This window comes from Pezoporus occidentalis, unplaced genomic scaffold (assembly GCF_034315485.1).
Source record: "Pezoporus occidentalis ecotype Australia unplaced genomic scaffold, CSIRO_AGI_Poc_V1 ctg194, whole genome shotgun sequence".
Classification (NCBI taxonomy): Eukaryota; Metazoa; Chordata; class Aves; order Psittaciformes; family Psittacidae; genus Pezoporus; species Pezoporus occidentalis.
Window position 1 is genome coordinate 16,889 of NW_026913791.1, and position 16,057 is coordinate 32,945.

Sequence of the window (16,057 nt, forward strand, 5' to 3'; positions counted from 1 at the left end):
CTAACTGTCGCAGTAGTGCAGTGGATTAGACCAAATGTCGAAATGCGAGAATGAAAATAAACAATATCCTGTGTGGAAGGCTGGAGCAAAAAGCAGGAATGGGTCTTTTTGCCACAAATCACCATTTTTAAAACTGCAGCGATGTTGAGGTTCTAACGTTGAGGTATATCAATAAAACATTTCAACAGCTATAGAACCTCAGACTGTTTCTGCAAAAAATAGATGTTTCTGTACTGGCTGTGTGCCAGAAACTTGACTTGGTGAAATGAAGTCAGTTGTGCTATACAATTTTATTAATATATCAAAGTCAGTCATAACACAGCCACATGAGCATAAAAGAGCTAGGGCTCGTAAAAATAGCTGCCAATCAAAAAGCAACATAAGGTAAGTTGTTTATGGTTGGGTTTGATCTTAATGGTCTTTTCCAACCTAAATGATTGTATGATTTTATGGTAGCAGACTGAGGTTAAAGCACAGTTTGTTTTATAAGCTAGTCCAATACTTTCCAGAGCCCCCAGCATGTGAGAACACATATGTTAGGTTGTGGGGTGAGTGGTGCTACAATTCAGTATCAGCTCATGTGGCAAGGGATGCCTGTAATTCTGGGAGCATGAAAATCTATCTGGTCAGAAGATTGTGTGATTCTAAGACACAGCAGGACTACAGCATAGCTGTCACAAGCTTAGTTTCTTTTATTCATAGATGCCAGGATAGCTCTGGATTCCCTCTGCATCCCCAGTGTGTCCAGAATGCATGTTAAGTATTTAAAACCATAACTTAGATCAAGCTTAGGCAAGAAGATGTCTCTCTATTTATTTACCATTATCATGAGTAACATTTGAGCCCCTTGCCCAATTTAGCAGCCTCCCTAAATTTAGCTGGGAGTGAAGATCTCAGAAGTGTAGAGTTTGTAGCTTTTATGAAAGTTGGATTCCCCTTTTATGGAAACTGTTGCTTGCCTCGTGCTCCCATTTTCCAAACTGTCTGGTACTTGCCTTAGTACCCATGTGACAGGCGCAGCTTATGCAGCATACCTGGTGTGTGTATGTAGTACTGCTCATCTTGTACATCACTGTTTGTCATTATGATAGCCTTCTGAGGCTTATGTAATTTTGCATATTAAAAGGTATATTAATTGGTGTATTTCAAATGCATGTTTTTGACTGAAAAATTATCTGGGATAAAGATATATTCTATACAGTATTGCATACAGTTTGCACATTACAGTGTACTTCAGAGCGGCATGTTTGCAGTCACTGTTCCAAAAGTAAATCGGGTAGAGTCTTCTACAGTTTTTTTTTTTTTTATCTTGGAGGTTGTAAGAAAGTAAAGGAGTACTGTTTCCCTTCAGCAACCTCTTTTTCATATGTAAGCTTTTAGCAGAGTTATTAAGTACTTGATGACCCCTTACAATTGCAGCCTACCTGTAGGAAGAAAGAAATGTCTTTTTATGTTTGATAATTTCTGAATATTGCAATAACAGTTAGGAAATTAATATTTGTTTCCTACTTATTGGTATGCAGCTGTGTTTAGCTATTGTTAAGAGATTAGATGTGTTGGAGTCTATTCTGCTAGAATAACATTTTGATGAATGGTTACTCTAACCAAGTTAGTGTAATTAATTTTATGAGCTTTTTCAAGAACCTGTGTGATCTAATGTATCTCAAAGATGTTAATCACATGTTTTGGTAATCCTGCACAGGATATTATTCTTTGGATAACAGCAAAGCTATTTAAGTAGCTGAATGGTTTCTCATGAAGAAAGTGTATTATTTAGAGTGGGACTTTCACCTAGGATGATGTAGTGGAGTGGGTAGGTGGGGTGAGAAGGATACAGAATTATGGCCAATGTGTGAGGTTAAGTGTGATTTTTTTTAAATGGGACATGGAAGTTATTTGCATAGTCTTTTTTTAGTTTTCTTGATAAGTTGACTGTTTTCTGATAGAATTACTTTCTTGACTGATTAGTAAGTTAAGTAGGGGTGTTCAGTTAAGGCTGTTGTCTTTTTTCATGCTAAATGCACTTTGTATTAAATGACTTTGTATTAAACTGAACTTTTTTTGCATATTTCTAAGAAGTTAAGATGAAGCAGTACTAGATGGTGTGTTAAAGCGTAGACTGTAGTTTATTGTTTCTAAGGCTGTGGGACCACTTTATAAAGTTCACATCCTCGCCTTTGGTTCTGGCCACATAATCCCACTCTTGTGATACAACATGGTGTCCTATATGACCCACATGAAAAACTGATCCATCTGGACCCATCTGAAAAGAAAAAAAAAAAAAAAGGTGATGCCTTCATCTCAGACCTCTTTGTAGATTCACTTCATAGCATAGTTCCACAAATATTTGTGTTGACAGAGTTGTCACAAGTATTTGTGGCAGATTGGGTGCTTTGGTGATACGTATAGATTAGTTGTGATTAGGTAAAATCCTGGGTTCTGCCTGTCTGCTTCTTCCAGTTATACCCAGTTCCAGTTTTCCTGTTTCACAGTTGAGATCTTTCTGTCTTCTAGCAGTTCATCAGGATTTCCAGCCTCTTTCTGCAGTCAGCATCCACTTATTTTGCTAATGTAGCTGCTCTCCTTACCTATTTGTTCATGTTTAGCATTTCCTGTAGCCTGCCTTCATCACAGTTCCACCAGGATTTCTGTTGTTAGATGCTTCTCTATCCCAAATTCCAATTTCTTACTACAAAACAAAAAAAAAACAACTTCTTAAAAAAGTCAGATGTGTCTTAGGCACTAAGAGACTTTTAAAAAATTCCGTATTTGTGCACAGAAATTACTAATTATTTTGACTGAGAATTGAGGGGAAAAGGCAGCAGGGTGGGAGTATCAGTCTGAGGCAGATGCTTCAATGTATGATTTCAGTGCAAACTCTTAATTTCACCAAGATGGAAGAAACTGAAAGCAGTTTCAGAAACTGAAATACATAGAGGATTTGTCTGTATGGCAAAAAAATTTGATAAGAGTGGTTACTTTTCTAGAGTTCTGCTGTACAGTTACACTTTTATAGTTCATATTTAGTTTTATATTGCAACTTCATCTTGGAATGTTTGGCTGGAAAAGGGGTGATGCTTCTATCATGCCCATCCTCCCAATAAATTTCCTCATAGGTATCCCAGAAGAGTGACAAATATCAGTGCAGGCAGATGATTTGATAATGTGCTGCTGCCTGGAAGGGATACAAAGGAATGGATGTACATTGCTTGTCATTGTCATATTACTTGCTGGTTTGACCTTTTTCTTTATTTTGTGGTTTTAGAGGAGTTAGTGTAAGACAGCGATGGAGAGGAGGAGGTTAAGCTTTTGTTTTCATGCATCCTATTATTTCAGTACCAGTTTCAGCTTACTTGTCCATTACATTCCCCCCCCCCCCCCCCAAAGAACTAGAAACATTTTTTTTTACATAAGATGATCTCATTCAGAAGTTGTTTTTTATGTTGTTTTGCTTTTTCCCTCATATGAAAGAATATGTTTGTTTGACCTGTTGAACCCACCTATTTTAAGGAAGAAAATTGAACTATCTGTCTGGTTCTTTGCCAGTTTTAGTTTGTGGTAAAGCATGTCCCTTGCGAGTTTGCTTTTAAAACCTGTTGATAATTTTTCCTACTGTTGTAAATTTTTCCTTTTTCTTTATTTTATTTTGCTATCCTTATATATAAGATAAATATAAGTAGTCCCATTCTGATGATCTGTATTTTGACCATACGTAGTATAATATTACTCTGTCAGAGATGGCTGAAATCTCAGACTAATTCCAGATCGTGGAGCTTCATAACTTATTTATTTTTACTTTTATTGTGTTTAAACTTTTATTGTAGCTTCAAGCCACTTATTGTTATCTATTACCTCAAGTAAGGTCTTCATAGTGTCTTTTGATGGAGGTTATTTCTGTCACTTGAAAGTATTGCTTATTTTAATGTAATGTAAAATCGGAAAAATACAGTGTCTTCTTCAGAAAACTGATTTCTTGCTAATGTGGTTATGCTAAGCTCAGTATGTGTGGGAAGAGATGCTGGCATACTCTAGATGTGATAGACTGGTGAATATAATTTGTTAAGTGGAATTCATCCCTAATTTAGTAATACCACTTTGTTAGGAAGTGGTATGCTTTATATGTGGAGATAAACCGAAGTCCTAATAATCTGATGTCTGTGCAGGTTCTCGTCTGTTGAGAGGTTCTACTTTTTTTTTTTGTCTTGGGAAACTGCTTCTGTAAGGGATTAGATTCTGTTTACATAAATAGGTTCTGCAGTCTTCACTTTACACAAGACACTTTCCATTTTTAAAAATGTAGTGTTAAATAACATACTACTGCTCTGCAGAGAATTTTAAGAATTGCTATTTTATACCACAGAGATACACCAGTTTTATTTATTAGCTTAAGTCATCTAGGAATAACACATTTAAGCAGCACTATGCATGCTTACAGTGTATAAAATCTAATTGGTTTTCTTTGTCCTGTGTCACTGAAATAATGTGGTCTGGAATGTATAGCTGATAAGGTAATGGTGTGATGATCATGGTATCTCCAGGCAATTGGAACATAATAGCTTATCCAGGATACCTTTGGTGTAATTCTCTGTGGAAAATACAAAACCAGAAGATGTAATTTTATGCCTGCTGCCCCTGTGGGCCATGGCATTGAACATCTGTGAGGTCCTGCTAATGATCAGATATTGTGTGCATGCATGCTTAGTGTGTGGATGCAGTGATTGTTTACAAGTTTATGGTGTGCTCATAATAGAAGGTAATGACAAACAGGAGATTCATGATAAATGTTATGCTTTTTCTTTGTTAAACCACTTTAAGACTGAATTACAGATACAGGGTCAGGTCAGGCTCAGGTTTTGTCAACACTGATGATAACTGTTTCTGAAGTAATTTTGGAATTTACTGCAGTATGGAACTAGAGAGTGCTACTGCTGTCAGGCATCCACAGTTGCAGTATCTGAACATTGGAAGGCTTTAATCTTTATCACCATGCACTGTTATCATTAAGCATGAATTGATACTGATTGTTAGATGAGACTCAGAACAGGAAGAGAATAGATTGTTTTGGTTCAGTAAGATTGTGATTCAGTATACTCTAGGTGAGATGAAGAAACTGTTGGTTGGCTTCTTGTGGAAGACTATAGCTGTTGTCTGTTTTCATAAAGTAGTGACATCAATTGACTGTTGGAGACTTTTCTGTTGCAGGAGTCTGTGTCCCACCTTACCCCACCTTTCTCTTTGTTGATATTGTATGTAATGTTAAGATACTCATCCTAAGTACCATATATATATATATATATATCACCACATAATTAGAGGCTTCCATTGCTTTGGTGCTTTCAGGTCCTGTATGCTGGTATACCCAGTATGTTTATATACTGACCTCTTTTCTTTACATTTATAGCTTAGGGACGCATTGAATGTACTTTTAACTGTGTACATTTTTCTTAATTCTGGGCTTCCTTTAAACAATCAATTTTTACTTGGTTCCCAGATAGCCAGTACTGGCTTAACTCAGTGAAGAAATTGGTTATTCTGTGTATCTAGGGAAGCAGTTGCCTCTTTCTGCTGTCCTTTACTCTTCGTTTCCATCTCTGTGTAAATTTATTTCCTTGTTGCTAGATGTTTTCACACACACAGCTCAACAATCACTATCTTCTGGTTAAGTTAAATAAAAATTCTAGTGTAACTGATGACTATGGTGTGTATCAGTAGAGTCCAGTTAAAGCTATGCAGTGCTTTAAGGGTTCTCAGGTGCTAAACTGCATACCCTAAAACTGCATCCTGCACTGGCATCAAATTCTGGCTTGTATGTGAGGTGTATGACAATTTTTGTGCAGCAGCCAAACTTCAGTCTAACTCTGAAGAAGTTCCTTAGTGATTAACGTATGACCACTCCCTGTAAGGTGTCAGTATCAGCGCTCTCTGACTGTCTTATGAAGGTCCTTCCCCTCAGGAGACAGATCAGAGTCCCTTTCTTACTTCAAAGCTTTGTCTCTGTCTGCATTACATTCTGCTTTCACCTCTGAGTTCTTGATTTACTGGGCTTTGCAAACCAGCCATTTTGCTTCTTAGCTGATTCTTTCTCTTCAGACTTTTGAGTCTTCATTGGAATACTCCTTTCTTAATTGTTGATGTGGCTTTCTGAAGAACTGCTTAGACCTAAAAGTGCATTTAGTTTTCCTTGCACTCCTTGTTCTAACTCATAAATGTCTTGTAAAATGGGCAGTGTTCAAAACAACGAATTAATTTTCCACTGAATTTTTCTGCTGTGGGAGATGTGGTGGTTCTAGGTGTAAAAAAGAAACATGTAAATGGTTATGAAATGTAAAGAAATAGTAGTTTATTTTAAAGACATTTTTTCCAGTGAAACTTCTGGGAGGTAAAACTTTATTTACCCCACTGTGGTTTCTCTTCTTGTGATATTGTTCCTTTTGTTGTTTCTAAAATGCTCTTGCATTTCCCAAAGGTGACTAGGCACAGCAGAGGTTGTGTCTTTCCTGCTGTGAGTAAAAGCAGGTTGTTTTGGAGATGAAATGTACAAATCTGAGGAAAAATGTTACTGTTTCAGCCATTTCTGAAACGTCTTCTGTGGATGTTCTTTACTGATGGAATGGTAAAATAATAAAGATTTTTGATATTAAGCCTCTTTCTGATTGCATCACTGCTACATTTTGGTTTTGGCTTTTTCTGTATCTTTTATTTTACCAAAGTTATTGCACTATGGGGTTTTTGTTAAAGTGTGTTTAATTTTTGCAAAAATCTCTGTCAGAATATCTCTTTACTTTTGTTATGTACATATGTCTTTCCTTTCAGCTAAGGGGAACTGTAGGAAAGCCAACGATACAGGTTTAAGTAACTAAGAGTGTACCTGAATATTAGAAACAGAAGGAACTTGATGGCGAGGGGGACGCAAGCTGAAATGATATTGGACTCTTTGTGGTGTTCATTTCTCATTGTTTCTGGTTCCATTACTGGTATGTCTAAGTAGCAGCTGGACCTTTTTGTTCATTTCCATTCACCTCCATTCACCATTTACCTCTTGCATGTTCACCTGTTTTCCTGGCCTTATTTTTCCACTCTTTGTATGTGTTTTATTATGACAGTTCTCTGCAGTTTGTTGAATTAAGAAATTCCACTGAATAATTGAAATCTAATTTGATTTAGTTATCCATGTAATAGAATTTATGGTGCTTCATGTAACATCATCATAGAAACAACTTTTATTATTTCACTGTAACTAGATAAAATCCATCTCCTCATTTGGCTCAGTTTATATTTTGAATTGTCAACTTAAATGGGGGTTTGTTTTCTTCTCTCACCAGTATGAAATCCTAAGTACTTGAAAATAAGGCAATGTCCAAAGGCTTTGTCATATATAATCTAAATTTAATAACAGTGTAGAAAGAAAAATGTGGACAAACCTGTCAGCTCTGGTTACACATCGTGAAGTTTTGAGTCGTCAATATGAAACTGAGTTCACTTTTGTGAAGTCAACAGGTTATGAAGAAAGATTCAGTAATCACTATTCTATAGGGATTTATGGTAGTGCTAGATGTTCATTCATTACATGCTGTTCCTAGTATGTTTTTTCAAGTAATAGCTGTTGGGCATGGGCGCTGGTGCGTAGACTCTGCAAACAGCTGAAAGCTTTGTGTGGCTTTTGGATCCGTAGATCTGTTTCTGTCTTTTAGCATCAAAACTGGTTCACTTCCATTGTAAACAAGGTAGACTACATTGTTTTGCTTAGGTGAAGAATAGGTTTAATGTGAACTCAGGAAATCATTTCACTACTGTTGCGTAGATGAAGGTTATGCAGGGATTTGCAGCCAGTGTAAATTCTGAGTTGTTGTCAACTGATTAAAATTAAATAGCAGAACTAATTGTTTTTCACTGTGTATCTAATTATAAAACATGTTTTGACAATGCATTTCATAATTTGTTGTAGTATCATTCACTACCTGTTTTTTATGTGTCTGGTCAAGTATCTTCTGAGGTTTGAACACCCTAACACATGACTTGTCATGAATTCATTTGTTTGCACATCTTTAGTATGATACAGTGAATCTCTTCTAAATAGTGAAGAAGGATATTTTGCATCTGAAACCTAAATTAGCATTTCACATTCTTAATTACTTTACAGCGTTACTGTTCTTTATGTAGGACACTTGTAAAATTGCTAATTGCTTCTTAAAAAATCTGTTACTGTTTGTATGTCCTGTTGCAGTCTTTTTAGTAATTAATAAATAATTTAAATGTTGATGCCTTTGTTTCTTTCCCAACAGTTTTCAAAGTCTTGTTAATGTGATGGCATAAACTAGTTACAAGGCATTTGGATTGCATCATGGATATCGCCAACGGTCAGTGATATTGAGTGGCGCAGTAAGAGTCTGCTGTATGAAATGTCAGAAGTCTGTATTTCTTCTAGTTTTGCAATGGTAAGTTTTTTGCATTTTGTGCTAAGTAAATAATAACTTTTAAACTTGTTATGTAAGGTATATTTCTTTAGAAAGTAACATACCAGCAAGTCAGTAACAATTTCTATCTTATGTATTACTTCTGATGTCTGTAGAGTTCAGCAGTAATTACCAAAGTGTACATTGGGTTTAACTTACTTTATTGGTATCCATTTGAAATGTAAGTTACTCATCCTTAACGTGTGCTGGCCGTAATTAGAACAACCTAGGTGAAATGGAATATCTAAATGACCCTGGTTTTCATGTTTGGGCTCATCCTCAAATGAGATCACTTTTCAGAAGGTATTAAATGTGGGTGGTGTTGTGGTTTAACCCCAGCCAGCAGTTAAGCATCAGACAGCTGCTTGCTTCTTACCCTCAGTGGGATGGGGGAGAGAATCAGATCAGTAAAACTGAGAACAAACTTGTGGGTTGAGATTGAAGACAGTTTAATAGGTAAAGCAAAAGCCACGTGAGCAAGCAAAGCGAACCACAGAATTAATTCACCACTTCCCATGGCCAGGCAGGTGTTCAGCCATCTCCAGGAAAGCAGCGCTCCATCACACATAAAGGTTATTTGGGAAGACAAAACACCTTAACTCTGAAGGCTTCACACTTCTTCCTTCTTTCCCCACCTTTGTATGCTGTGCATGATGTCATATGGTATGGAATATCCCTTCAGTGAGTTGGGGTCAGCTGACTGGCTCTGTCTCCTCCCAACTTTTTGTGCATCCCCAACCTAATTGTGTGCAGTGTGAGAGGCAGAAGAGGCTTTCGCTCTGTGTAAGCGGTGCTCAGCAACAATGAAAACATGCCTAAATTGTCAGTGCTGTTTCCAGCACGAATCCAAACCAAAGCCCCATACGAGCTCCTAGAAACTAGAAAATTACCCTAGCCAAAGCCCGCACATGTGTAAAAAGGGGGAACATACAAGCAAGTTTATTAATGGGGGAAAGAGGTATTAACAACTGTTACAGACTACATAGTTACATGGGCGGTTTTCTCTCTTCAGCTCAACTACTGGTGTTTTGCTCATTTGCCGTTTGCCATATTATTTATATTTTTTCTTAAGGCAGAGTTCATTGGACATGTCACGCTTTGTTCTGCATTGTTAGTTTTAAATGGACAGAATGGAAGCTTGTACTACAGTTCTTTAGCTGTATCTCCAGGAATGCAAACAGTGCAGCTTTCCAGGCATCCGTGAAAGGCAGCAGAAATACCTACCAAGCAGGAAGGTTGTAGCAGCAGAAATACAACACAGTTTTGCAACATTTAAAATTTCTGCTTTCTAACTGCCTTTCCTCATTAAGCAAAATGATGTGGTGTCTTACACAGTTGTATCTAGAACTACATCAAGCAGTGCTTCTAGAATATGTTACTTTCGTTAAGAAATCCTCCTTGTCTTATGAATACCTAAACAGAGACATTATAGCAATTACTGCTAATTGCTTAAGAGATGTACTGGTCTTGTCCCATTCTGTCTGTTCTGCTCTAGTACCATCTGATGCCGAAATAGTAAATATGTGAGAATTTATGCTGTCTGCTCTCCCTCCCTCCTCTCTTTGCTGAAGATGCAAAATGAAATAGTTTGCCTCCATTTGTCATTTTCAGCCTTTCTAAATAACATGTAAAAGGCTTGATTCTGTATTAAAAATTTTAAGTCTTCACATCATGTCAGTTGAACAGGTTTGTATAATCTGAAATTTGGATAGATGGAAAAGGAAAAGTATATCATTATGTACAAATGTGAATCCATCATGGATATTGTGAAAGGTTGTTGGTGGTACGCAGTTTGAAACGTTGAATTTTTAAAGATGAAATGGATAGAAGGGTAAGACTGAACTGATTTCTCTTAAAGATGTTATTTTGAGATTGGACAAATCGAGTACTCCTACATTTCACCCTGAAATCTGAAATACAGACACTCAAACTGGAGTGTTGAGAGAGAACTGTTTTAAACTTAGCTTTCAGTCTTACTGAACTTAAATCTGATGTAGGTGATGATTCATCTCACCAACTGTATGAAAAGTTTTGACATGGAGAAGGCTTGGGAAACACCCTTCTAGTACTTCAGAAAAGACTACTGAGAAGATAGAGCCAGGCATTGACGTAAATGTTGCAGAAATAGGGGAGATCCCGCCTAGGTGTAAGAAAAAACGTTCACTGTAAAGGTTGTTAAACACTGGGACAGGTTGCCCAGAGAAGCTGTGGAATATCTGTACTTGGAGGTTTTCAAGACCCAGCTGGACAATGTCCTATGCAACTAAATGTGAATTTAGTCTTGATGCTCATTTGAGCAGGAGGTTGGACTAAATTGCCTCCCAGAGTCCTGTCCAACTTGAATGATTTTATGTTTCCAATTCAGGCATTTTGTTTTACTTGGTTTTTACTATTAATGACTGTAACTAGGTTTTACTGTTGTGATTTATTTTTTGGTGCCCTGTTAAATTAGAGTTGCAGTTCTGTTTTGTTATATGAGTGATCTGTTTTTGTTTGAAACAACAAGTGAGCAAGCAAATATGATTTTAATGATTTCCTACTTCATGTGTTAAACCATGTAACTGGAAATTGTGGGATATTAAGAATGTGATTTGATACCTCTCATTTGATGAGACAAATAATAATACCAATACATTATATGATATGTACAATACATAAATACAATATTTTAGGAACTGGAGCCTAGCTGGAACATTCCACTCTTACATAAGGCATAACTATGAACAACATTCACATACAAGTACTAAAGCCCGAACAGCCACAAATACCAAGTCAGCTACTCTAGCTTAGATGGAAAATTTCTTTAATGCCCTAAAGAAATACCACAGAAAGAAGTGGTATTAATACATTGCATAGGCATGTTCAATTTTATGTTAGATACATTTGTGACAATGTATTCTTCAGATTTTCTATGTCTGTAGGTGTTGAAGTATTTTTTTTTCTGATTGTTTTGTTTACATTTTTTGAAGGTTTCCCAATGAGTGGAGCATGATGAACATACTTTAGGGACTTGCCATAGTATGGCTGCTTCTCGATCTACTCGTGTTACAAGATCTACAGTGGGTTTAAATGGTTTGGATGAAAACTTTTGTGGTAGAACATTAAGAAACCGTAGTATTGCTCATCCAGAGGAAGTTTCATCTCATCCTCAAATACGGTCAAGGTCACCAAAGAAGAGGCCAGAGTCTGTGCAAACTCAGAAGGGCAGTAACGGTGGAAGAACTACTGATTTGAAACAACAGAGTGCACGGGAGTCATGGGTGAGCCCTAGAAAAAGAGGGCTGTCTACTTCCGAAAAAGATAATGTTGATAAACAAACTGTGGAAAATTGTGAGAAAAAACAAGCAGAACCTGTTTCACCAGTTTTGAAAAGAATTAAGCGTTGTCTACGCTCAGAGGCACCCAACAATTCAGAAGAAGACTTGCCTGCTAAAACAGAGAAGGAATCATTGGAGCATAAAAGCTTAGTGTCGGACAATGATGCAGTCTCTACAGGGACTAAGCGAGCTTGCCGATGTCTTATATTGGATGATTGTGACAAAAGGGAAGTTAAAAAGGTGAATGTCTGTGCAGAAGGATTTAATAATTCTGCAATAGTTGATGAGATTGGAGGCTATCAGACTGTCAATGGAGTTGGTGAGAGAGACTCAAATTCTCTTAACTGTGATGACTGTCAGCTTGATGGGAACACTAAGCAAAACAGTGCTGGTTCCTGTACACCCAAGGACAAAACAGTAGCAGAAAATGGAAACTCATTTGCCCATTCTTCATTGTTGCTTAACAGCAGCAAGGAGGACAGTGTTGTAGACCATTATGTGCCTTGCACAAACTCTCAAGAACAGGTAAAGTTAGAGGACCACAAAACAATAAATGACTGCTTGCCTGAGGAGCATGCTACTCAGGCATATGAGCCAGCTACAGGGTCCTTTTCTGAAATCCAGTCATCTTTGTTAAGGGATTCGGAGGAGGAGGTAGATGTCGTGGGAGATAGTAGTGCCTCTAAGGAACAGTGTGCTGAAAACACCAATAGCAACCCGAATACTCATCATGACAGTGCATCGAACTCAGGTGAACCTGAACCACATTCTTCAGTGCTGGACTGTGTTTCAGCTCCAGTGACATCCATGTCAGAACTTCAAGAACACAGATACACATTGAGAACTTCACCACGAAGGGCTACCCCTGCCAGAAGTAGCCCTACTAAAAATAACTCTCCTTGTAGAGAAAACGGACAGGTTGAGGAAAATAATCTTAGTCCCACTGAAAAGAATGTACCTGTAGGTATTAATAATATCAATGGATCTCCCCAAAAGTCTGAAGAAATTAAACAGAACGAAAAAGAGAGAAATGGTAATACGGGAGATCATGGGAATGATGGACTAAGAAAGCCACTTTCTGAGGCTAAGCTTGTTGCTGGATATGTACCATCTGCCAAAGAGAGTGCCAACATCCACACTGCAGAGGATGATGAGGAAGAGCCTGATGTGTATTACTTTGAATCAGATCATGTGGCATTGAAACACAACAAAGAGTATGTGTAACTATGGTAACCATGAATTCTGCTTTTGTTTCTTACCAAGAATATATAAATTAATAAGTATCTAAAGTACTTTCATGAAAACTTAAGTGTTTTATAATTTTCATACTCTACAGTCTTCACTTTTCTTCCTTGTTTCTACCTCAAATGAAATTAAACTATTTAATATGCAGTATGGTACAGCAATGTGGTTTATACATTTCTAGCAATATGAATTCTTAGCCAGAACTTTTTTATTTTAAAACACATCTGTTACATCTTTTCTCAAAAAAACTATCTGGAAGCAAAACCAAAGGAATTATAACCCTTACTTAGAGTTCAGTTATTTTTCAGCATATCAAAGAGGCACAGCACACACAGTTTACAAAATTATCATTCTGTTTTACGTAGAATTTAAGTTTAGATACCTATTTTCAGAGTGTAATGGGAAAGACTTAACTTTATTGTGTTAATGAAGCTAAATTGATCAAATGCAGCAATTTGAGAACTTTCTCCAGAGTAAACTTTGTCTACATTGCTGTTGATATTCATCAGATATAAATATCTACATGTTTATTATTAGAAAAGAGCAGTAACTTGGTAACTTGGTTTTGTATTTATCATCTAAATGTCTCTAAGTAGAACTGTTGCAATCGTATGTTTGTGGTAACTTTAAAAGATTCCTGAAAGAAAAGGGCAATTTTCTCAGTGAAGGAAGTTTACATGGAGAAAATTTTTCTTCACATGATAGATGGGGCCACAGTTTCTATTGCAGAGGCTTTGTAATGCTGTTTTGATCTCTGTGTTTTGCAGTTTAGTAGATGCTCTACCTCTTGTGAGTAGTGAAAGGTCAAATACAGATGATTGTCAGTTTGTTGCATATGAAGAGTTAAACTGCTGCTTGTTGTTTTTGTATATGATCCAGCACAGTTGTAATGGATATGGGGCACAAGGCACAGATGATCGTTTAATTCAGTAGAAGTTTGGCTGGATTTTTTTGGTATTAGAGTTGCATTATTTTTAGAATGAAATTTGGTTCAGTACTGGATATTAATAAATTATTTTAATTGGAGAAAATTCTAAATTAGAGCATGGTTCCAACAAACTATGATTTCAAAATAATGAGCAAATATTTGCAGCTTCAGCCTTGAGCCCAAAGTGTATGCACACTTTTTCTGGTAGACAGAGAGAAGATTGCTGTTTCCTTAATTATAAATGGGGGAAAAATAGACTGTTGTCTTATGGTTTTTAGATGATTTTGTATCTGTGTGTAGCATGACTTTGCTAGTTATGTTACTACAAAGTTACATTAGCAGTGTATGTTTTTGTGCGGGAGGTTTAGTGTTTATTAGGGAAAGGACAGTAAAGATCATATCAGATTTTTAGAAGTAACCTGAATTTTTACTTATTTCAAATTAAACATGTCTGAAATCCATAGTTTTTAAAGATCAAAATCTGCAATTGAGTGTTAGTGCTGTAAAAAGGATCAACAAAACAGGTTTTGGTGGGTTTGTTTTGGTTTTTTGTTGTTTTTTTTTTTTTTAATCTGTTCTTGCACTTAAACACAGCTCTGAAATGTTCTTGAGGAATTTCAGGAACTAATGTTTGTTTAGTTAGGTTTTGACATACGCAATTGCTCTGAAGATACTAGCCTGTTAGAGTTTGTTGGAAAGCTTTTGGGATTGCAGCTAGGACTTGGTGGCTTGCTGGGAACTTGCTGCATGAATGCAGAATTCAAGAAATAATTACTATTATTTTTATCCTGTCTTACTGATTTTGGGTGCCAAAAAAAGTCAGAGCTAAAATTCTCTTCTAGATCAAGACAGAATAATTTCTACTCTTCAGAAGGGAAGCATGCTCCCAAAGGTAGTGTGTGTATATATATAATTGGGAAATTATGGGCAGTCTTTCTTTATAGTAGTTTGTTTTTTTGAAGAAAATAAATCTAGTATTCTGATGGTTCCTGTTGGCAGTAGGATCCTTCTAAAGAGCTTAAGTCTGTATTTTGGTATTTGAGTGCACTTGTCCTTTACCTGGAACTTTGTAGTTCAAGAGTTACAGTGCACTACAGCCTTTTTAAATTTTAAAAATACCAGGGTTCAGTAGAGGATACTGGTAATTTGCATGTTGCAGTTCTTGAATAGTGTCTTAATTATACCTTTGTTTAATCTCATTTGGTGCTTATTGTCTAAAAATGTTAAACTGAAAATGAAAAAGGTTTTAGCAGAAATATTTTCCTCGATTAGTCAGATGCAAAGAATTTCAGGGTTCCTATGTGTCAGGTAATGGCTGTTTGCTTTGCCTGTTATGTATTTCTGGCTGTGCGAAATATGCCGATCAGATCTTCAAATGATGCAGAGCTTTGGTTTTCTGTGCTTCATCAGTCTGTGATTAAACTTGTCTTGATGAATGATTATTCTCTCTGGTTTGTATTTCTACTCTCTTTTAAACGCAAATTCAGAGAGACAAGTAGCATCTTGGCTAAGTTGAGGAGGCAGGTTTCTCAAAGAAGGCATTAGTATCATTCTTTAGATGTTCCACAGCAGGAAAAAAAAAAAAAAAAGCTATATTCCTCTCTGTTGTCGAAGCAATTTGTTATGTCTGTAAACTTACATTATTTCTTGTTACATTACATAGCTTGATGACATACACATTCATACAGCTGATTTTCACTCTCCAAGAAATTATTATTGTAACATTGGTAAAGTATGAATATACCAAAGCTTTCAACAGCTGTTGATAAGGATTTCTATAAGAAAAAAAAACTAAATGTATATTGTGGTATTTTTGTATGAACTTTGTTGCTTTTTGACTGCTGTCATGTTTAAACAGCATTCATATATTGGTATTTCTGGGTAAACTGGATGATATATTAGGAAAAATAGTCATCACATGAAGCAAATCATGGAATATTATTATTTGGAGAGAAGGCTGAAAGGGTGGATGATCCACAGCCTCCATAATAAAATAGATCTCTCCTACAAAGACACATCTGAGATCTCTAAACAGAAATTTTATTGCGACATAGACACTCATGTAGGTAATAACAGGCTGATCTGGGAGACTGTATAATTGTAAAGTATTGTTA

The 16,057-nt window shown here is 36.5% G+C and overlaps 1 protein-coding gene across 4 annotated transcripts in view; it reads left to right on the forward strand.

The window, feature by feature from the left end:
* Nucleotides 1-8,282: 8,282 nt before the first annotated feature.
* The window catches only part of ZZZ3 (zinc finger ZZ-type containing 3), a 38,387-nt gene continuing 30,612 nt past the window's right edge, over nt 8,283-16,057 (forward strand). For all 4 annotated transcript variants that reach the window (XM_062617223.1, XM_062617224.1, XM_062617226.1 and 1 more), the window contains exons 1-2: nt 8,283-8,435; nt 11,423-12,984. In XM_062617223.1, the coding sequence (XP_062473207.1) occupies nt 11,474-12,984 (1,511 nt within the window). In that variant the 5' untranslated portion in view covers nt 8,283-8,435; nt 11,423-11,473. The remainder of the gene's footprint in view (nt 8,436-11,422; nt 12,985-16,057) is intronic.